We start from the raw sequence: 19,083 nt of genomic DNA, 5'->3' as shown, positions 1-19,083 counted from the left end.
CTCAATACTTTTATTCTCTACACATAATTCAGTTCCTCCAGATTTTTGTCTTGTCTTGAATTCTCTCCAATTAATGGCTCATCCATTTGTTTTGTTTTAGTTTGTTTACAAAAAACCCAGCTGAAGTTCAGCAAAGGCATTTCTTTTAATACATATACATTATGATATTCATATCTTTAAAAGAGAGCAAGCCACGCTATGTATGTTTTGAAAGACTCTAGAAACAGTCCCAAACTCAAAGTCAATGAAAACAAGAAGTTCCATGGAAATTGCCAGTATTTGAAGCAGTGATGTTGTATGAGACAATTGCTATTTTTGAACAATCCTGCAACGGTTGACTAGTTTGTATAATTTTCAGTTCATGGTTACTTACTTCATTCCCTTCTAATTCAAAAAACTCAAACTTCATTGAAATTCTGTATTGAGTAGGAGCAACCACCTGCCACACACAGTTTTTGTTTGGAGGATATTCTTTGGGCCATCCTGGTGTGGTTATAGTCCCATTTAGCTTTGTCAGAAGTCCCCCACAAGCCGCTGTAATGTAAAATAAAAGGAAGAGCCTCACTGATTTGCAGACTCCCCTGAAACCACATTTTGTTATTAACAGAAACATATTAAGTAAGAGATTCAGGCCTCTCAGACATTATATGTATTACAGTAGCACCCAGAGATACCAATCATGATCGGGGCTCCATTGTACTATGATATGAACACAAAGAAAGAATAGTCCTTGACTTCAACATCTTACAATCTAATTTAAGACATTTGAGTGCACTGAAACACTACACAACACTTTATCACATTCACCCTTTTTTCTCTCACCCAGTTCCATATACCATAGAATCATAGAATCACAGAATATCAGGGTTGGAAGGGACCTCAGGAGGTCATCTAGTCCAACCCCCTGCTCAAAGCAGGACCAATCCCCAATTAAATCATCCCAGCCAGGGCTTTGTCAAGCCTGACCTTAAAAACTTCCAAGGAAGGAGATTCTACCACCTCCCTAGGTAACGCATTCCAGTGTTTCACCACCCTCCTAGTGAAAAAGTTTTTCCTAATATCCAACCTAAATCTCCCCCACTGTAACTTGAGACCATTACTCCTTGTCCTGTCCTCTTCTACCACTGAGAATAGTCTAGAACCATCCTCTCTGGAACCACCTCTCAGGTAGTTGAAAGCAGCTATCAAATCCCACCTCATTCTTCTCTTCTGCAGACTAAACAATCCCAGTTCCCTCAGCCTCTCCTCATAACTCATGTGTTCCAGACCCCTAATCATTTTTGTTGCCCTTCGCTGGACTCTCTCCAATTTATCCACATCCTTCTTGTAGTGTGGGGCCCAAAACTGGACACAGTACTCCAGATGAGGCCTCACCAATGTCGAATAGAGGGGAACGATCACGTCCCTCAATCTGCTCGCCATGCCCCTACTTATACATCCCAAAATGCCATTGGCCTTCTTGGCAACAAGGGCACACTGCTGACTCATATCCAGCTTCTCGTCCACTGTCACCCCTAGGTCCTTTTCCGCAGAACTGCTGCCTAGCCATTCGGTCCCTAGTCTGTAGCTGTGCATTGGGTTCTTCCGTCCTAAGTGCAGGACCCTGCACTTATCCTTATTGAACCTCATTAGATTTCAGTGTACCCCCACAATCCTCTCAGCTCCTGTCTCTTCATCTGTATTTCCCAGGCTCCATGGGATGCATCACTCTCTGCTTCCCTCACCCCTTCTCCTGAACACACTTTGTCCCTGATGCAGAATCTGAAAGGATGAAAGATTTCAGCTGTCCTTTCAGCATAGGTTATATAAATGTGCCTTCTCCTTACCAAAGGGTCACTTCCCCCAGGGATATTAATGATCTGAATGATGGGATGGATTGCACCCTCAGGATGTTCGCAGATGACACTAAGCTGGGGGGAGAGGTAGATACACTGGAGGGTAGGGATAGGGTCCAGAGTGACCTAGACAAATTGGAGGATTGGGCCAAAAGAAATCTGATGAGGTTCAACAAGGACAAGTGCAGAGTCCTGCACTTTGGATGGAAGAATCCCAAGCACTGCTACAGGCTGGGGACCAACTGGCTAAGTCTTTTCTGCAGAAAAGGACCTGGGAATTACAGTGGACGAGAAGCTAAATATGAGTCAACAGTGTACCCTTGTTGCCAAGAAGGCTAACGGCATACTGGGATGTGTTAAAGTAGGAGTATTGCCAACAGATGGAGGGAAAAAGAAAAGGAGTACTTGTGGCACCTTAAAGACTAACCAGTGATTATTCCCCTCTATTCAGCAACAGTATGGCCACATCTGGAGTATTGCATCGAGTTTTGGGCCCCTTGCTATAGAAAGAATGTGGACAAATTGGAGAGAGTCCAGCAGAGGGCAACAACGATTTGGGGGATGGGGCAACAACAATTAGGGGGATTTATGAGGAGAGGCTGAGGAAACTGGGCTTATTTAGTCTGAAGAAAAGAAGAGTGATGGGGATTTGATAGCAGCCTTCAATTACCTGAAGGGGGGTTCCAAAGAGGATGGAGCTAGGCTGTTCTCAGTGGTGGCAGATGACAGAATAAGGAACAATGGTCTCAAGTTGCAGTGGGGGAAGTCTAAGTTGGATATTAGGAAAAACTATTTAGCTAGGAGGGTGGTAAAGCACTGGAATGCTAGGGAAGTGGTGGAATCTGCATCCTTAGAGGTTTTTAAGGCCTGGCTTGACAAAGCCCTGCATGGTATGATTTAGTTGGGGCTGGTTCTGCTGTGAGCATGGGGTGGACTAGATGACCTCCTGAGGTCTCTTCCAACCCTAATCTATGATTCTACGGTGCCCAGGTATTATTCATGTACAAAGGTTACTTTTGTTAAAAATGCAGTTGTTCAAATAATATGGTGAAAAATTCAGAACATATCTGGGAATAAATTATCCAAATTCTGTTCTGCAGTCTCTCAGTCTTGGCAACATACTGAATACAGACAGTTTCATTGCTTCACCTTTTTTCAGAAGAATTTCTGCTAATCTCATTAGTCATTAATTATTCTCCCATTAAAAAAATTCAATCACCCAACCAGGCAGCAGAACTTTACTATATGACCAAACATACACCACAAATAGCAAGGAGTAACTCAATTTTCAGCCTGAGGGCCAAACTCCTATTTCAAAAAAGTCAACTCAAAGGGCATGAGCAATATTTTGGAGGCAGATTCTTTACCTTGCTTCACTCAATTTGTGAAACTCAGGCATTGCTAAGGGACCAGAAACCACCTATATGTACCTCCACCCCGCAACCCAGCATGAGGGTATAGAACCAGCGTGGTGCAGAAGGTGAGTTGAAAGCTGGATGTTGGCTGGAACATACTGCACTCTGGTTATTTCCATCTGGTTTATAGAGCTTTGGGGACCATGGCCAGTTGGCACAAGCGATACAGATCCCTAAGCTGCTCTAACAAGAATGAGGGAGCTGTAAGTGGCTGTTCATCCTCAAGTTCTCCTTTCTTTCCCCTCTCCTGGATTACCCTGCTTGGCTGTGTCGGGAAGGAGGCAATGGAGTAGCCAGAATTAGTCTCCTACCTTCTCTGAAATACAGTCAGAGGGGAAGTTGTTGAACAGGTACATCATGGAAAGGACAGCAGCTCTCATCGGAGCTGCTCCTGGCTCTGTACGGGAGCACTGGGAGGTAGTTTCTCCTGAACTGTCTGTTTAAGGGGGTTTTCTGCAAGACCCTCCTCTCTTCCCTAGTCTTTACTGATTGAGATAGGCACCCAGACAAAAAAACCCCCATTTTTTTACAATTGGATTGGGATACACCTATTCTGGCTTCCAGTATGAGTCGGCAGACAAGCCCTGCATCTCCATGCAGGATCCTGGAACCAGACAATGAGCTATGCATGTTCTCAGTATGCATGTCAATGAGCTATGCATACTGAGAATGTCTCATGCATTTCTAATACTATCTTTAAAATAAAGCTCAAGGAAACTAAATACAAAATACATAATGAAGGTTACTGTCATAATTCTGGTTTAATCCCACAATATCGTAGAATTCAGAGATAATACCTACTAACTATATCTAAACAGAACCACGTAACTGGGCAATGTTCTCAGACCACTAACAATACTTAGGCAAAATAGATTAAATAAGGATGGTCTAAAATGTCTCATGTCTGAATTTACTGGTATTTGTGAATTAGCATATGATTATCGCTATTTGAATGACCGCAGTACTGAGCTTCATTTAGTGTGCATATATTCAGTGTTATGGGCAACGAGATATCTTAATCCAATCCTAGTTTTGCAATATCTTCCATGTAAGGGCCTTTTTGATTTCTTCAGACGATTATAAAATCTAGTTTCTTTGCTTTTAATAAAAAGCTTTGATATCCGATTATACTTCAAACATGACTTTTTTAAATGAAATGATAAGTAAAAGGACACTTTAAAATAACAGTAGAAACCCATTGCAAATCATTAAATTTTGGCAAATGAGAGAGCAAGTCAACAAATGTAGTTATAAAAACAAGGATAACATATCACAAACTGGTATTTCATTCATTTGACAAGTGAAGCTTAGTTTTAATTACAATACATTGTAGCAATGTATATTTATGTATGTAGTAAATTTATGTCAGATAATTTTATAAGAATAATGAAGTCTTTGAAATATGAGATCTCACTGTGTTGCTATGCTGTTAAATCCTTCCTAATACACACACAGAAAATGCTCTTTTCTGAAGGCAAATTATGTAGTGTATGGATCAGTGAAGTGTGAATTAACAAGGTTCTACTGTATATAATTTTCCAGTTGACTAACAATAAAACTTGAACGGGATAAATTAGTAATTAATACTAAAATGAATAAAGACTATTATAGACAGACATTGTACAGTGGAGGATATTTTTCAAGCTATATGCCAATACCTATACTCACTAATGCATAAGCTTTAGTACACAAAACATGGCTTTATAAAATGACATACCTTATAAGTTTTAGGACTTCTTTAAATTAGCAGCATACTGTACCTTCACAACTCTTTTTGTCAGGCCCAAGTTCATAGCCAGGATCACAAGCACACTGATAACTGCCCAAGGTATTCACGCACCGCTGTTCACAGCCCCCCTTGTCAGGTTTGGCACATTCATCTTCCTCTATGAAGACATAAAAGAATGGAAAAGGCATTAATTAAAAGTCTTTATCGTCCTCATCTCTAATTGTTGAACAGATTGATATTACCTGCAGCAAGTGGTGTGCATGCCATTGAACTTGTCTGTATAGCACATCATCTCTACTGACTGGAGCATTTTTAAAATCTTAAAGACCTGAAACCGGGTCAATAAAAACTTTATGTTCTTCTTTTTCACTACAATAGCAACTGACAGCTACAGACCTAATTTATAAGCACTTTGTGGCCAGTATACAATGATTTAGGCAGCAGCAATCCAAAGGTTGTGTAAAGTACTGAGAGAATGATTGGAAATCCTCAGCAGGGTCACTTGAAGGGCACTTTTATCTCCAACAGAATGAATTTGTACATTATCCTGAATTCATACTCAAAACCAGATTAACAGAATCCTCAAATCCCAGTTTTCATTCTACTGATATTAAAGGAAACAAGATGCATCAGAAAAAACGGAATACGGCATTATCTTTGCTAGCCATGAAACATGCTCATAATATTCATGCTCAAATACGCCTGAGATGTAGTATTTAGCATTTCCTTGCACAGTGGCAAATATGAAGAATATTCTCATTTGAAATAAACACTGACAATTATCTTCTCCTCCCCCATATCTGTACAGAGTGAAAACTGATGGTAAGGGCAGATCATCACTAGCCCTTTGTGGCTGGGCAAGGGAATAAGGGGTAGTAGGTTACCTGTACCATGGGTTCCAGAGGGGAATCCAGGTCCACACAGCTTCTACATCCACACCCTGTGCATTTGTAGTCATTTACATGTGTGCACAGTGAGTGTAAAAACACTGCCATTTTGATTGGTTAACATTTTACACCCAGTTTGCCTAGGTACTGATGACTGAATAAGAAAGAGGAAGTGAAAGGTAGTGGAAAATCAGGCACCTCGACTCTAATCAGAACAGAAACTAAAATAATATTAATTTTTTATTCTACCAATATTACATCCTTAATGTTCTTTGTAACAGAGCAGACAAACATTGTAATTCTTCTATATTTCAATACTATATGAGAGTCAATCCCCATATAATACATACCTTTAAAAAAGTTAGCAGCAAACCCTGCTTTGTTAACTGTTCCATCAGAAACAAACTTCATCCACAGGGTATTAGAGGTAGATCTAATATCTTCTGGCTTATCATAGCCACAGAAATGGCCAATCAAACGACTATTTTCACTGGTTCCATCTCGGACTTCTAAGTAGTCATAGGCACAGTTGTCATGTCTTTCGATCTGTAAATATACAACAGTGCTCTGTTTAACCATGGACTAACACATAGCTAAATAAAATTCCTTTGTGTTAAATGGAATAGAAAATGTTCTTTCCTTTGGAAGTCCATATCTATTGTCAAAAAGAGTATAACAACTGATGGGAGAAAAAAGAAAGGTTCTTTATAGGTCTGCGTGTTACTACACTCACTTTCATGAACAGAAGCAAAATCTGTTGAGATGTTGAAAAGATACAATAGCTTAATTGCAAAAAAAAATTCTGTCTAAATAGCTACAAAGCAAGGCCCCATGTACTGCACCGTAAGCTTGATCTAAACTCTATGAAAGACCTGGTTTCTGCACAATTTAATGCAGAAGACTAGCGATGCAGTGGCAGTTTTTGACAAATGAAGTTTAAATTTTATTGAACTGAATATAAAAATGAACTATAATCAGGAAAGTATTATTTTTGTGTTCTTTAATTTGATGTTAAATTCAATTTATTTTATGCTGTCTCTTCATTTTCACTGTGGTGCAAAATTCTGCATTACTGCATTCACCCTGCATAACTACATTCTAGAATTTGATGTGGGAAGCTAGACGTATTGGCAGTGAATAGAGTTTTAGGCACCTAGACGGTGTGGGAGGCAGACTGGAATTACCCACATTTGCTGCTAAAAGGGTGAGCAGTGAAATAATTAATAGTAAAATGTCATCATTACATCTCTGAAGCTGTTAAGTTTCCTGTTTCACTTGGGAGACTCCTGATTTCAGGTGACATCTCTTGACTATTCCAGGCAGCTGACTGAACCTTTGCCATATAATGGGAGAACCCTAGCTGGACTAGAAATACGTGGGTAGAGCATCTCATCCACACATCCTGCCAGAAGACCTCAAAGCATAGAGACTATTTTGTGTAGGTCTTAGGTTAGAATGCTTCACACTCCTTACCTAGTAGTGTGTGGAGCACCAGTCAGAGTGGGAGTTGCAGCAGAAGGTAAAGCAGCAGCAGGACCTGGAGATGAGCCTTACGATCTTATATCTCAAGAACTGCAGTTATTAGATCTCAGATAGACTCCCAAAGAGAGAGAGAGAGACAATCTTCCCCCTAATGCAACCAGAATTCTTACGGCTGCTTTACCTTAGATTACCCCATGGTTTTAGAATTATGGAATACATGGAATCCTGCCTACAAATAAATTAACTAAATCCAGGAGAATAAAATTATATCTCTGAGAAAACCGGTTATACAAATAAATGGCAGGATTTCTGTTTTAAAAGGAAATTTCTTAGATAAGGAGAAGGCTGAAATCAAATCTATTAACAGAACCACGCTTTTAAAAAAATACAAGCAAACTAAATCTCATCCCCAAATGGAATTTTTTGTAATATGGAATTAAACCTATTAATATATTCTATGACAGTTTTGCTGTTCATTCATTGGTTGCTGAAATACTATACCTGCTGTGTATTATGAGCAGAACTAAGAAGCTTTTGCTTAGTACTTTAGGATTTCTGATTCTTTTATGCTCAGTTTTGTTTATTTCATTTTTTTTTAAGAAAAAAAATTGTCCCTCTTGTACAAAACTTGTCCATTTTCTTATCTAAGGCTCCAATATGGCATACACTTAAACATACATGTAATTTTCCCAGTGCAAGCAGTCCCATAAAAATGAGTGGGATTACTCACATGAGTAATGCTACAGGGGCTTTTGTGTTTCCAAGCTCAGGGCCTTAATTAATTACGAGATCCATCTAAACATTTTGATCATGAGTAGCATCAGAACCAGAGTTAGGATGGTGAGTAAGAAATATCATAACAACCTGGGGCACAATTATCACTGTACTGACTTCAGTAGGAGTTTCAAGTGCACAACTAATGTTGTGGTCATGCACATGTCTATCTGCGCACCAGTTTTTCAGAGGTTTAGAGGGTAAATTTTAAATGTACTTCACATTCCAATTTTTTGTTCAAGTTATTAAATTGAGAATTTTTTAATGTTAACAATTATAATCTGCAATTCTGCTAGCATTATTGTATTAACAGCAATAGAGTAAAAAGCTATTGCATTCAGACATAGGGGCTACTGCCTTGTTTCAAAGCCCATTAAAATCAATAAAGGGTCTAACTGTATTATTTTTTGTCCACAGTTCATTTTTACAGGAACATAAGGTCATTCAGAAATTCAATTTTTTTCTATGATAGAGGAACATTATTCCACTCTATAGGGGAGTTTGGAAAATATTTTTATGGGCCAAATTCAGCTCTAAATTATATGTTCCCAACTCTCATTGAAGTAAAACACAAGAATTTCCTTTCGGAGCATCACCTTTCATTTTTGGCAGAGGAAGAAAGATAAAAATCTATTTTGGGCAGTGGTAAGTTGCTAAACATCTAAGATTATAAAAATCAACCAACTTATAAAGTGTTATTGATTTACACCAAACATTCAAGTAAGGTGATCATTTGACTAATTTATTTTTAGTTCAATACCACTGCAAGTGGTTCCAATACTAATAATCTTCAGAGATTAACCTGAAATATAAACCAGAAGATAAATATAGTGTTTTTGGACAAGCAATAAGTAACTTTAAAACCCTTTGGCAACAAATAAAAAGAACTGATTTGAACTGTGTTTTCCTTATCTGAGTCTCATATTTTAGGACATTATGGTGTTGTGTTATCTGGCAGCGCAGCTATGCAAAGACCTGCTATGCTAAACTGCAAAAGTCTGCTATGCTTCCCAGTATAGAGTTTGATCCAACACCTATTTAAAGTAATGGAATGACTCTCACTGGGCCCATAAACCTTGTTTATTGGAGGGGTCAAATGTCATTCTTTCAGATGACATGTGGGTGAAAAACATGCAAATTGTTAGTAAATAAATAAAACATATTTTAATTTTTACAGCAAAAAAATGTAGCTGTGTTGGTAGCATCAGCAGCTGAAGGTTCCCGAAGAAAGTCAGGGCAGCATGACAGAACGAGGATGAAGGAAAGCCAGAGAAACCCTCTCGACGGAGGCAGCAGCAGTGGCCAGAATGGAGTCTCCAGGTTCAGGTGAGATTGCTTGAAGTGGCCATGGGGACCCAGAGAAAGTGGTTGGATATGGTCCAAAAGAGGTTACGACAGGTGGGAACTTGGCAGGACACTGACCCATCCTCCCAAACCAACCTATTCTATATTATCTCTTCCTCTCATGCTTAAATAGTGTCTCACAAGATGAGTTAGAGGAGGGTTCTTACCAGATCTAATAGTCTGGTGAGACAAGCAGGTCTCATCTTTATGAGCCACAGCTCAAGTCCAATTCACCTTTCTCACATTTGGGGATGCACAGAACTCCAACTTTCCTTCCCCATCTGGAGGTAACACGACTGGCAGAGCAGTCTAGATTCTTATTTTCAAAATTTTTACTGTCTCAGACAGTTTCTCAGAATTTATTTTTCAGTCCCAGAATAGTCAATAGCCTAGTGGTAGGGCTCTCACCTTGGATGTTGAAAATTCAGGTCCAAATCTTTGCTCTGCATGATTTGGACTAGCAACTTGGGACTCCCACATTGCAAGGTGAGTGCCCTACCACTGGGCTATAAAGTCTCTCTCTCTCTCTCTTCTGTCCCAATGAATAATTATTTATATAAAGTAGAATACCTCCAGCTGGAGAGACACAGAGAGATTGCGAGAGAGACTGATTAAGTGGAGTTAAGGATGCTAATATTTATGCTGCTCTGCCTAAACATCACATAGTCCAATTCCTCTATCAGTGAGCTAAAGAAGAGCAGGTAATCCTACACTCTGCAGAAGCTGCAATGCCCACAGCAGGCAAAACAAGATGACTCAGTGATAAAGTCTGAAGTTCTTGGCTTTTCTGGGGGTTTAATTATAGACTTGAGGTTATTTATAAAATTATTTCATTGCATTGTGTGCAATCAGAATTTCTGAAACATAAAAGCACCTTTCAAAGGACAATCAAATAATTTTCTCACAAACACACTGTAGTAACTTCTGTCTGCCCTTTACTATTTTTGGACACAAGGACTTCTGATTTTTAAATCACTTTTATGTTTTGCTGGGCAATGCACCAAGTATATAGAAATAAAGTGACACATTTGAACTCATATTTGAGATCATTTTGCTATCGTATTGTTAACTATTTAAGGATATTTGATACCTTTTGTCATTAACAACAGAACATTCCAAAATTTTCTTTTATGGATACATATGTTGACTACAATAAACCCTTAACGCTCATGAATTAATACATTTGGGGGGAGTGGATTACAGCTCAGCCATAAGTATATCCAATATTGATTACATTTCTTTTTTTTATTTTATCTATTTCTTTGAAATCTTTTCCAAACACTTGCTATCTCTTGAGTTTTCAGCACAAGAGGAGGTAAAGCAAAAGAAGGAGTGACACCAAGTTATCAGTGGCTTAGTAAACTTTGCTGCCAATATAAGCTTAAAGTTGGACATTGCTTGTTTCATTTATATGCAGCAAAGAGATAATCTAATTTTTTGCTATTTCAGAGAAGACAAACTGATTCCTCATAGGTATTAATAAATATCAGAACCACTGCTCTATATTTTTGTTAGTATAGCTATTGCAGGAAGGCATTCCTTGTCCATTAAACAAAGTAATCTTGTTTAACGTCAGATTTCATAGAGCTGTCCTAATCAATCCTGATCCATTATAACAGACTCTCTGTATTTTGATATAGAAAGGGATTGTTAAGAACTACAGAATTACTAAAAATACTGTCCATTTAAAACAATTTTCAACTCTGAGCCAGGACAGTGAAAGCCTAACTAGCATTCAAAATGATCCTTGGGCAGCGGAAGAGCTCATGCCTTATGTGGTATGGGACATTAATTTAGGACTGACAAAAAGGTACGAGACTGCAGGTAACACCTATGAAAATCTTTTCTAATGTTTATAATATATGGTCATTACTGATGGTAAATGTTGCCACTCAGGCCTGATCTTTTGATAATTCCATGCCAGAACTTCCACTGATTTTCAAGGGTCATACATCACTTAACGGTTGCAAGACCAGGAACAACAGAGATGAAAGAGACAGATGCACAAGGGACTTGGGCACTGCAATGCTAAGAGTCACTTGTAGGCAAATAGGAAATCAAAGGAATACCACTGAGATCCACAAAACCTGAGTTAGGCACCTAAGCTCCCTATAAAATAAATGGAGGGAGATAGAGACCGAAGAATCCAGTCCACAAAGGCCAGCACAATGGGCTGGGAGCCACCTAAAATAGCCCGTGGGAAATGTAGATTGCAGTGGAACCAAAACTGGAATGTAGTCACCTAAATGCAAGGCTTAGGCACCTAAGTATCTTTGTTAATCTGAGCCATGGTTCCTAAATTCATACTCTAGTGAAATATTTAAACAAAAATTGTAGACAGAATGAGTATTACTAAACTTAGCTGTGAACTTCAAACCAGCACATATAGTATATATAATGGGTTGTATGAAATATCAATTGCCTGTGTTAGGGACAAGCTTGCTGGCCTGTAACATTCAATAAAAATGTTTATAGATATCCACTACAGATATGTTAAATTTGAAAAATATGGGCTTTAAGACCATTTTAAGAATCTGGCTTTTTAAAAAATACAGTACTTGTTTCTGCATAATAAAAACAGAAAATAGTGGTTTCTTTCCAGAAAGGCATTCCTTTTTTGTAGCAATTAGATTGAGAAAAGAAATAACAGCTCTATTATTTAATAGAATCCTAAAGCAGTCTTGCAAAACAGGATTATGCATTTGTCAAAAGAAACTATTGTCAGTATTTAACACATTCCAATTCAAATAGCACAGATAACATAAAACCCCTTTAATCGTCTTGAAAATTTCTGCAACAGGAAAGGTCCCAAGGAAAGGAAACTTCAGCAGTAGACTTTTTTTTCTTTTCTTTTTTTTGTTGGGGGGGGGGGGGGGAGATTTCTTTGTTTCTTCATTGGTTTAATGAGGATTCCCTTAAATGGCACTGTCAGTTATCCACTAGATGGTTTGCTGAATCAGTTAAATGGCTTTACCTCAAATGCCTGAAAGGTTAATCCGACATTGTAGTTCTCTGACACTGTTATTTTCCACACACATTCCTTCATTGGTCTGTAGTCATCAGGATAATTAGGAGACTGTATCTGGCCTTCGTTTTTGTGGATCTCACCTCCACAGATTGCTGATGAAAGCATAAAACTCAATCTAAGTATATTTTCAGGACTGACATTTTCCCCTCTTCTTGAACTGTCATATTTTGTGTGGTGATGAAATTATACAAGAAAAAAATGTACACACTTTAAAAAGGTCAAATTGCTGAAAACAAGCTTGGTTGTATAAACTACTGCACATTTTCAGTTTTCACAGAGTATTTAATGTTTTTAATAATGCAGTACCTTTAACACTGGAGAAGACTCCAGAATCATTGACATTTATGATTTGTGACTGCTTTAAAAGGCATTAAAATCGTCACAAAATAATATCACTTTTTATATGCTTTTCGGGTTATGTAAAATATACTTCCCATCAATAACCATGTCCATATGTAGTTTATTAGCCTCAGTAAAACAGAATATTGAGACAGAAACTTCATCCTCTACATCTATGAATTTTTACCTACAAACTACGCTCTGAGCCTGGAAACACATACATTTTGAGTTCAGTGAAACAACTCACATGAGTAAGGTTACTCAAATGTGTAAGTGTTTTCAGGATTGGGGCCTACCCTCATATACTAAACATCTGTGGGCTCCATTTAAATCACACTCTTTTCTACTCAACAGTGTTAAACTGGGCTACACTGATTTTCAAGAAGGTGTCTGTTAACGTTCTCCTTTACGTAAACTACAATACATGCAGGAATAGAACCAGATTTTGCGAAAGAAGGTGGGGAAGTATGGAACTAAAAGTATAGAACAAAACATTAAATACATTTTCTCTTCGACGCTGCCTCTTAAACAAGGTATCCAACAAGAAATGTGCAAAACTCCCCGCTCCCGAAACTTCCCATGAGAAAAAGATAGCCACATTAAATTTCCAAAGTGTCATTAACGAAATCACTCAACACACCTGAACTAAAGGAAAATGGAAATTTCCCTGTGTTTGGTAAGCTCTGTGCAGAAATGTAGGTATGTGCTAAAGAACAGATCTCAAAAATCTACTGAGAACGTTTAAGAGAGTTTCCAACTCCCATTTAATTGAGAATTTAAAAATGTGCATGATATACTTATGATCACCATTACTGATGCTATTAGAAAGGATGACGTCTGTAATGTGATCATATCAGTAATTTCAAAATTACACATCTATGAAGCTGATGGCCCATACCAAAACTGTTTTCTTAAAAAGTAAGAAACTAATTTCAGAGGAAGTTAATTTAACTCTTTATCAATGCCCACATTTGTCAAGATATTAATGTGTTTCTTGTTCATCTTTATCCATCTGCTTAAGTCATCTTTAATATTCACAGGGACTTGCCTTCATAAACTGCTGCAAAACCTTTTCCTACCCAATTGCTGCTGCTGCGGAACTCTATCCACATTCGGCTGTCAGTAGATGTGAGTACTTCTGGCAGTTTGTCACCACAGAACCTGCCTAAAAACAAGCAACGAATAAGCATACTTTATGTGCTCTTTCCGGCCCAAATCCTACAAGCACTTATGTGTGGGTTTAACTTTATAAACAGGCTTGGAAGGATTCAATTTTTATCAATAAATGCTGATTTCACCATACACACAAATCAACAAAAATATTTCCATTGATAATAATAGATATGTACAGATAGGAAAAGTAAGAAAAAATGTTCCTTGAGAACTCATTAGAGTTTGATTTAACAATATTTACTTTGTACATTTTGACATGTGATGTTGACAAGGTTTAATGGTTATAAATGTTTTACTTTTTAAATCTCAACAGCTACTGTCATTAAATAATTATTGCCTGACCCCACCCCATACTTTCCAACCATGACAATTTAAATTCAATAAAAATGCTTTAAAATACATTGTAGAGAGATAGAGAGATTTTATTATAATTTTGTTGGTGCTATTTTTCACAATTCCCAGGCTCCTTTAGTACTATGAGACCACACGTAAAAATCTCAGAGGGATTGAGGGGCAAGAGGGTGTTCCTCTTTCTAACCACAATGAGTCAAATGATATCATACTTTAAGCCTGTCACTGATCTAGAATTGAGCATTATGCATCCGGGACTTCATACTGGAATAATGTCAGCAAAAGTCAAGGAAGAATTCCAATTTTGTGGGAGAAAAAATGCTAATGCTTCTCAGTATATATATATATATATATATTTAACTTTAAAAATGACAGCTTTTTGAAGTAGATGGGATTAGTAGGTAGACTGCAGGTATGGAGGACAAAGACACATAATATATCTAATTTATCATATGGATCTGCACTTTATCACATGGACATGAATACCACTACTCTATTTGTGGAAGCATGCAATATATTTCTCAAATTCCACAGAATAGCTCGGGCCTAAATTTTATTAGTTAAAAAGGCCAAAAATATATAATCTCCGTTTTTTTCCAGTTTAACAACTCTGTTGCTGTTTGCCTACACTCTACTGAAATACAGCCTGAAGCAATAAATACCCGTGCCCACCCTTTTCTTGAAAAAGGATGTTCATGCTACACACCCTACATATCCCAGCATGCCACGGCCTGAGCGTGGCGTGATGGAGTTTCAAATCTTCCCAGCTACACCTCTATCTTTTTTAAAGAAAAGGGTGTCTCATGGGCTGCATTATTGACTTGCAAGAAGATATTGGTGTGTTGAATGTCCATTACCCAAACTGAAAGTTCTCCTCTCATAACCGCAACAGAAAACTAGAGCCCAAGCTGATGAGTAGAACTTTACAGCTGGTGTTCTAGTCACAGCACGTCAATTACCAATTATGCACACTGGCAGAGCCTGTGCCACTGACTACTTCCTCAAAAAATTATTATTAAAGTTCTACCATCAAATCTAAAGCAACCTCGTTTTTTAAACACAGAAATACCGCATGGGCAGTTATTTTAAGTACACACATACTCATTTGTCATGCTCAGATTCAAGCATCTGCTTAATAACGTCTTGCTCCACTGAGATGAAAGTTTATTTCCTTTTTTGTTTCTTTGTATTTGTTTGTTTTCTGAAGGGGGAATTTTTATTTATTTTATTTATTTATATTTCCTGAGAATTTTGCAGTTTTTCAAAGACTTGCAAAGTTATTGTGAATAGCAAACAAGGAGTTCAATTTCTGTATGCAAACTATACATTGAACAAGAGCGGAGTGGGGAAACAGTTTCATACCAAGCAGAGGTGATTTTCTCCAGTAGCCATCTCTTACTTCAATATAGTCATACCAGCAGAGACTGCTCTTGTACAGGTCCATTGTAGTAAAGTTTAAAACAATCTGCAATGCAGAGGAGAATAGCATGCCATATAATTCACTTTGTTGTAGTTAGCACTAGAATATAGACCGCCCAATCAATATGCTGTGAAACCGAAGTCATAGTGATCACCCTTAAAGTCTCGCCAATTGCCTAGATAGTTAAATAGCTACTCCTTTGGCAGCATCCAAGTTATTTCCTATAGTAAGTATAAGAGAACCCTACAGGTTCTGCTATAACTTTGTGTAAGGTAAACTGGCAGGCTTAAGGTTGACCACTTTAGCTTAACAGTTCCGGGGTGTTTTTACTAAGAAATCCGAATGTGAAAGTGACAATACAGTAAAATATTGTTCTAACATCATCACATGACATTACTGGATGTTACTTCATCCCAAGCCGTGCTCCATTCAGGACTTTGGGTCATTTCTAACATCCCTGGGTATAAATGTTATTTATGGACATAAAATCACCACTGTTCTCTTTCCCTTACTACTTTGAGAACTTGCCCTACATTCCAAAAAATATGGGGTGTGCATTCAGTGTGATGGCGTGCCCTGTGTTGGAAACAAGACCATTTAAAAAAAAACTGGATACACTGTTACTTTTCGAACAAACCCTAAATAAACGTATAGCAATATCAGAATTTGGTGTATACATGAAACTTCAGAACTTGCAGTCTCTGACTCACGCTGAAAAGAACTGAGTACATCCATAAATACACGCACATTTTTTTAGTTAATGACACAAGCATTGCTGGAGGAGTGTTCAGAATAATGCATTAGAGCATCCCATTTTCTCCAGACTTATTATAGCCGATACTATCATAGCATGTAGCTTTTCAACTGGAATAGAGTTAATTGAGGCCACACATTCACAATGGCCACAGGTTGGTTCCTAGCTCACTAGCACTGCCTTAGCAATCTGGCCCACTCTATGTGAAGCTAAGTATATCTCTCTTGTAGTGGTGACATTGCTGTAAAATAATGGCTGTAAACATGTAAAGCATTAGGAGCTTTAAAATACATATTACTGTAATCCATTGCCAAGGTCAAAGTTGATACATTTTGGTTTCACTTGGAACTTATTTTTGTATCCTGAAATTAACGTACTTTGTAAGGGGGATAAAGGCAAGACAAGGGTAACAATGATTCTTACAACCAGGTCAGATTTAAGAGAAGGTCAGCAAAACAAGAAGATAAAGCATCACTCATTTCAAGTTCAGTCTGTAAAACAGTTTCTAGAATTCATAGGCTTTCATTAGCTTTCATTTTCCTTCTTTGCCCTTATTCCCTTTTTGAATCTAGGAAGTTTGGTTCTGAAAATTCAAACTAACCCTGGAAACAGCTCTGCATATGGTTAACTCTTCATGATTTCAGTGGAAGTTACACTACATGTAAATAAGGGTAAAATTGGACCTAGTGGACAATGGGGAAAGCAGCACACTTTACTTTCTTGCAAAAGTGTTTTGTTGAAGAGATCAAAAGTCTTTTAAAAACAATTCCTCACTGTACATTACCAAATATTCAATAAAAAGACTGATCCGAAGCATACTTGCACTACAACAGAAAACGTCATTACAGACCCTGTGCTACAGACCATTTTTGCATGTGTCATGTGACTTTAATACTGAGTACTCAAATTTTAAATATGCTGCTAGAGAGGAAACATTTACTACTGTGCACTAATTTAGATTTCACACTACTACAAAATATTCCCATGGCAGCCACGTACCAGCTGCATTTGTCATTTAAAACTGTCAGGGAATCTCTCTTACTCCAACTGTGATAAGAAAAAAATAACACTTTAATCTGAACAATGGGCCCAAATAGTCACTTAAAGGTTTATTTTCATTGCTTCAAGGTGTAGTATATGTCCCTTTTTGAACATACAATACAGTATTTATCCACAAATCACAATCTTTCCCAGGCAACTTGATCTTGTAATAGAAGATAAACAATTAGATATTGTAGGTAAACTAATACACAGCTTAAATATAAGTGGCTGAGAGCAACTGAATACCAAGAAAAGGAAAGAAGTTTCAAGTAAAGAAAAAAATAGTTTCTTCCTTATTTTGAATAGCTCAACTTAAAAGTTAGGCAATATTGGGAAAAAAGTTAGACGGACACTCATTTAAAACACTGGATAAACCTCCCCAAGAAAATGAAACAATGGGATTAAACAAAATCAAGACTAAGTGCACAGGCGCACAATCTAGCCATCTTTTAATGGCTAGATTGTGCCTTTAACACAGCCCTGCATAGGGGTGGTTCAGAGCACCAGGGTAAGCATCAGAAACACTTTCCCAGAGCCCCCTGGTGTGCTACAGGGAACTTGAACTGCCATGCCCCCTTAATGAGTGCAGCAGTGCTTTGTGCAGCTGTCCAGCTTTGCTGGCTGGCAGTTTGGGATGGAGGGGGAAAACAGCGCATGCTTCTGCCTGCTCCCTATCCACTTAGGAATATTATAAGCTCTGTGGAAAGCATCTTGAAAAGAGACCTGTACCCCTTTAAGTGCAACAAATCTGATCAGTCCTTACTTGATCTGTGTGTCCCTTTCCCCTTACTATATGGGACAGCCAGAATCTAGCATTAAATTACTCAATCGGCAAGCAAAGAATTAATGTTTTCAGTATAAATTTGATACATTGGAAAACATAAAATATTTAGGTCTTATTTCATCATCTCACAAATTAACAGTTGTAAGAATTCTGGGTCATACGGTAGAACCTCAAAGTTACAAACACTTCGGGAATGGAGGTTGTTCATAACTCTGAAATGCCCATAACTCTGAACAGAAAGTTATGGTTGTTTTCACAAGTTTACAAATGAATACAGCTTTGAAACTTTACTATGCAAAAGAAAAATGCTGCTTTCCCTTTGTTTTTTTAGTAGTTTACGTTTAACACAGTACTGTATTGTATTTTCTGCTGCTGCCTGATTGAGTACTTCTGGTTCCAAATGAGTTTTGTTGCTGACCTGTCAGTTCGTAACTCTGGTGTTTGTAACTCTGAGGTTCTACTGTAGTTATTTCAGAAGCTAAGATCTGTAATAATGGAATATTAATCAAATTATATCCTAGGCTTAATACCTGAGCCGAGGGATCAGAACTGAATACTATAAAATCAGTCACAATTATTCCTGAATCTGCAGTACGTTTTTCTTTATTACTCTAGTAGTTAACATCTTTTTAGAGAAATGTATTAATTATTTGCATTGGAAGGTATAAAGTTTTAGGTAATATTTTATCTATTTTTTCATACTTCAGCTATCTATTTTTTATATATT

At 37.7% G+C, this 19,083-nt stretch overlaps 1 protein-coding gene across 1 annotated transcript in view; it reads right to left on the bottom strand.

Annotated features, from left to right (window-relative positions):
* Positions 1 to 19,083, bottom strand: part of TLL1 (tolloid like 1) — a 204,754-nt gene that overhangs the window by 44,567 nt on the left and 141,104 nt on the right. The window contains exons 11-16 of the mRNA XM_007067044.4: positions 15,720 to 15,822; positions 13,882 to 13,998; positions 12,441 to 12,586; positions 6,217 to 6,412; positions 5,011 to 5,136; positions 374 to 534 (exon numbers count right to left, since the gene is read on the bottom strand). Of these exons, the coding sequence (XP_007067106.1) occupies positions 374 to 534; positions 5,011 to 5,136; positions 6,217 to 6,412; positions 12,441 to 12,586; positions 13,882 to 13,998; positions 15,720 to 15,822 (849 nt within the window). The remainder of the gene's footprint in view (positions 1 to 373; positions 535 to 5,010; positions 5,137 to 6,216; positions 6,413 to 12,440; positions 12,587 to 13,881; positions 13,999 to 15,719; positions 15,823 to 19,083) is intronic.

The sequence above is a fragment of the Chelonia mydas genome, chromosome 4, assembly GCF_015237465.2.
Source record: "Chelonia mydas isolate rCheMyd1 chromosome 4, rCheMyd1.pri.v2, whole genome shotgun sequence".
In the NCBI taxonomy this organism is placed as follows: domain Eukaryota; kingdom Metazoa; phylum Chordata; order Testudines; family Cheloniidae; genus Chelonia; species Chelonia mydas.
The sequence above is the reverse complement of the archived record's forward strand: the minus strand, read 5'-3'. Positions and strand labels throughout refer to the sequence as shown.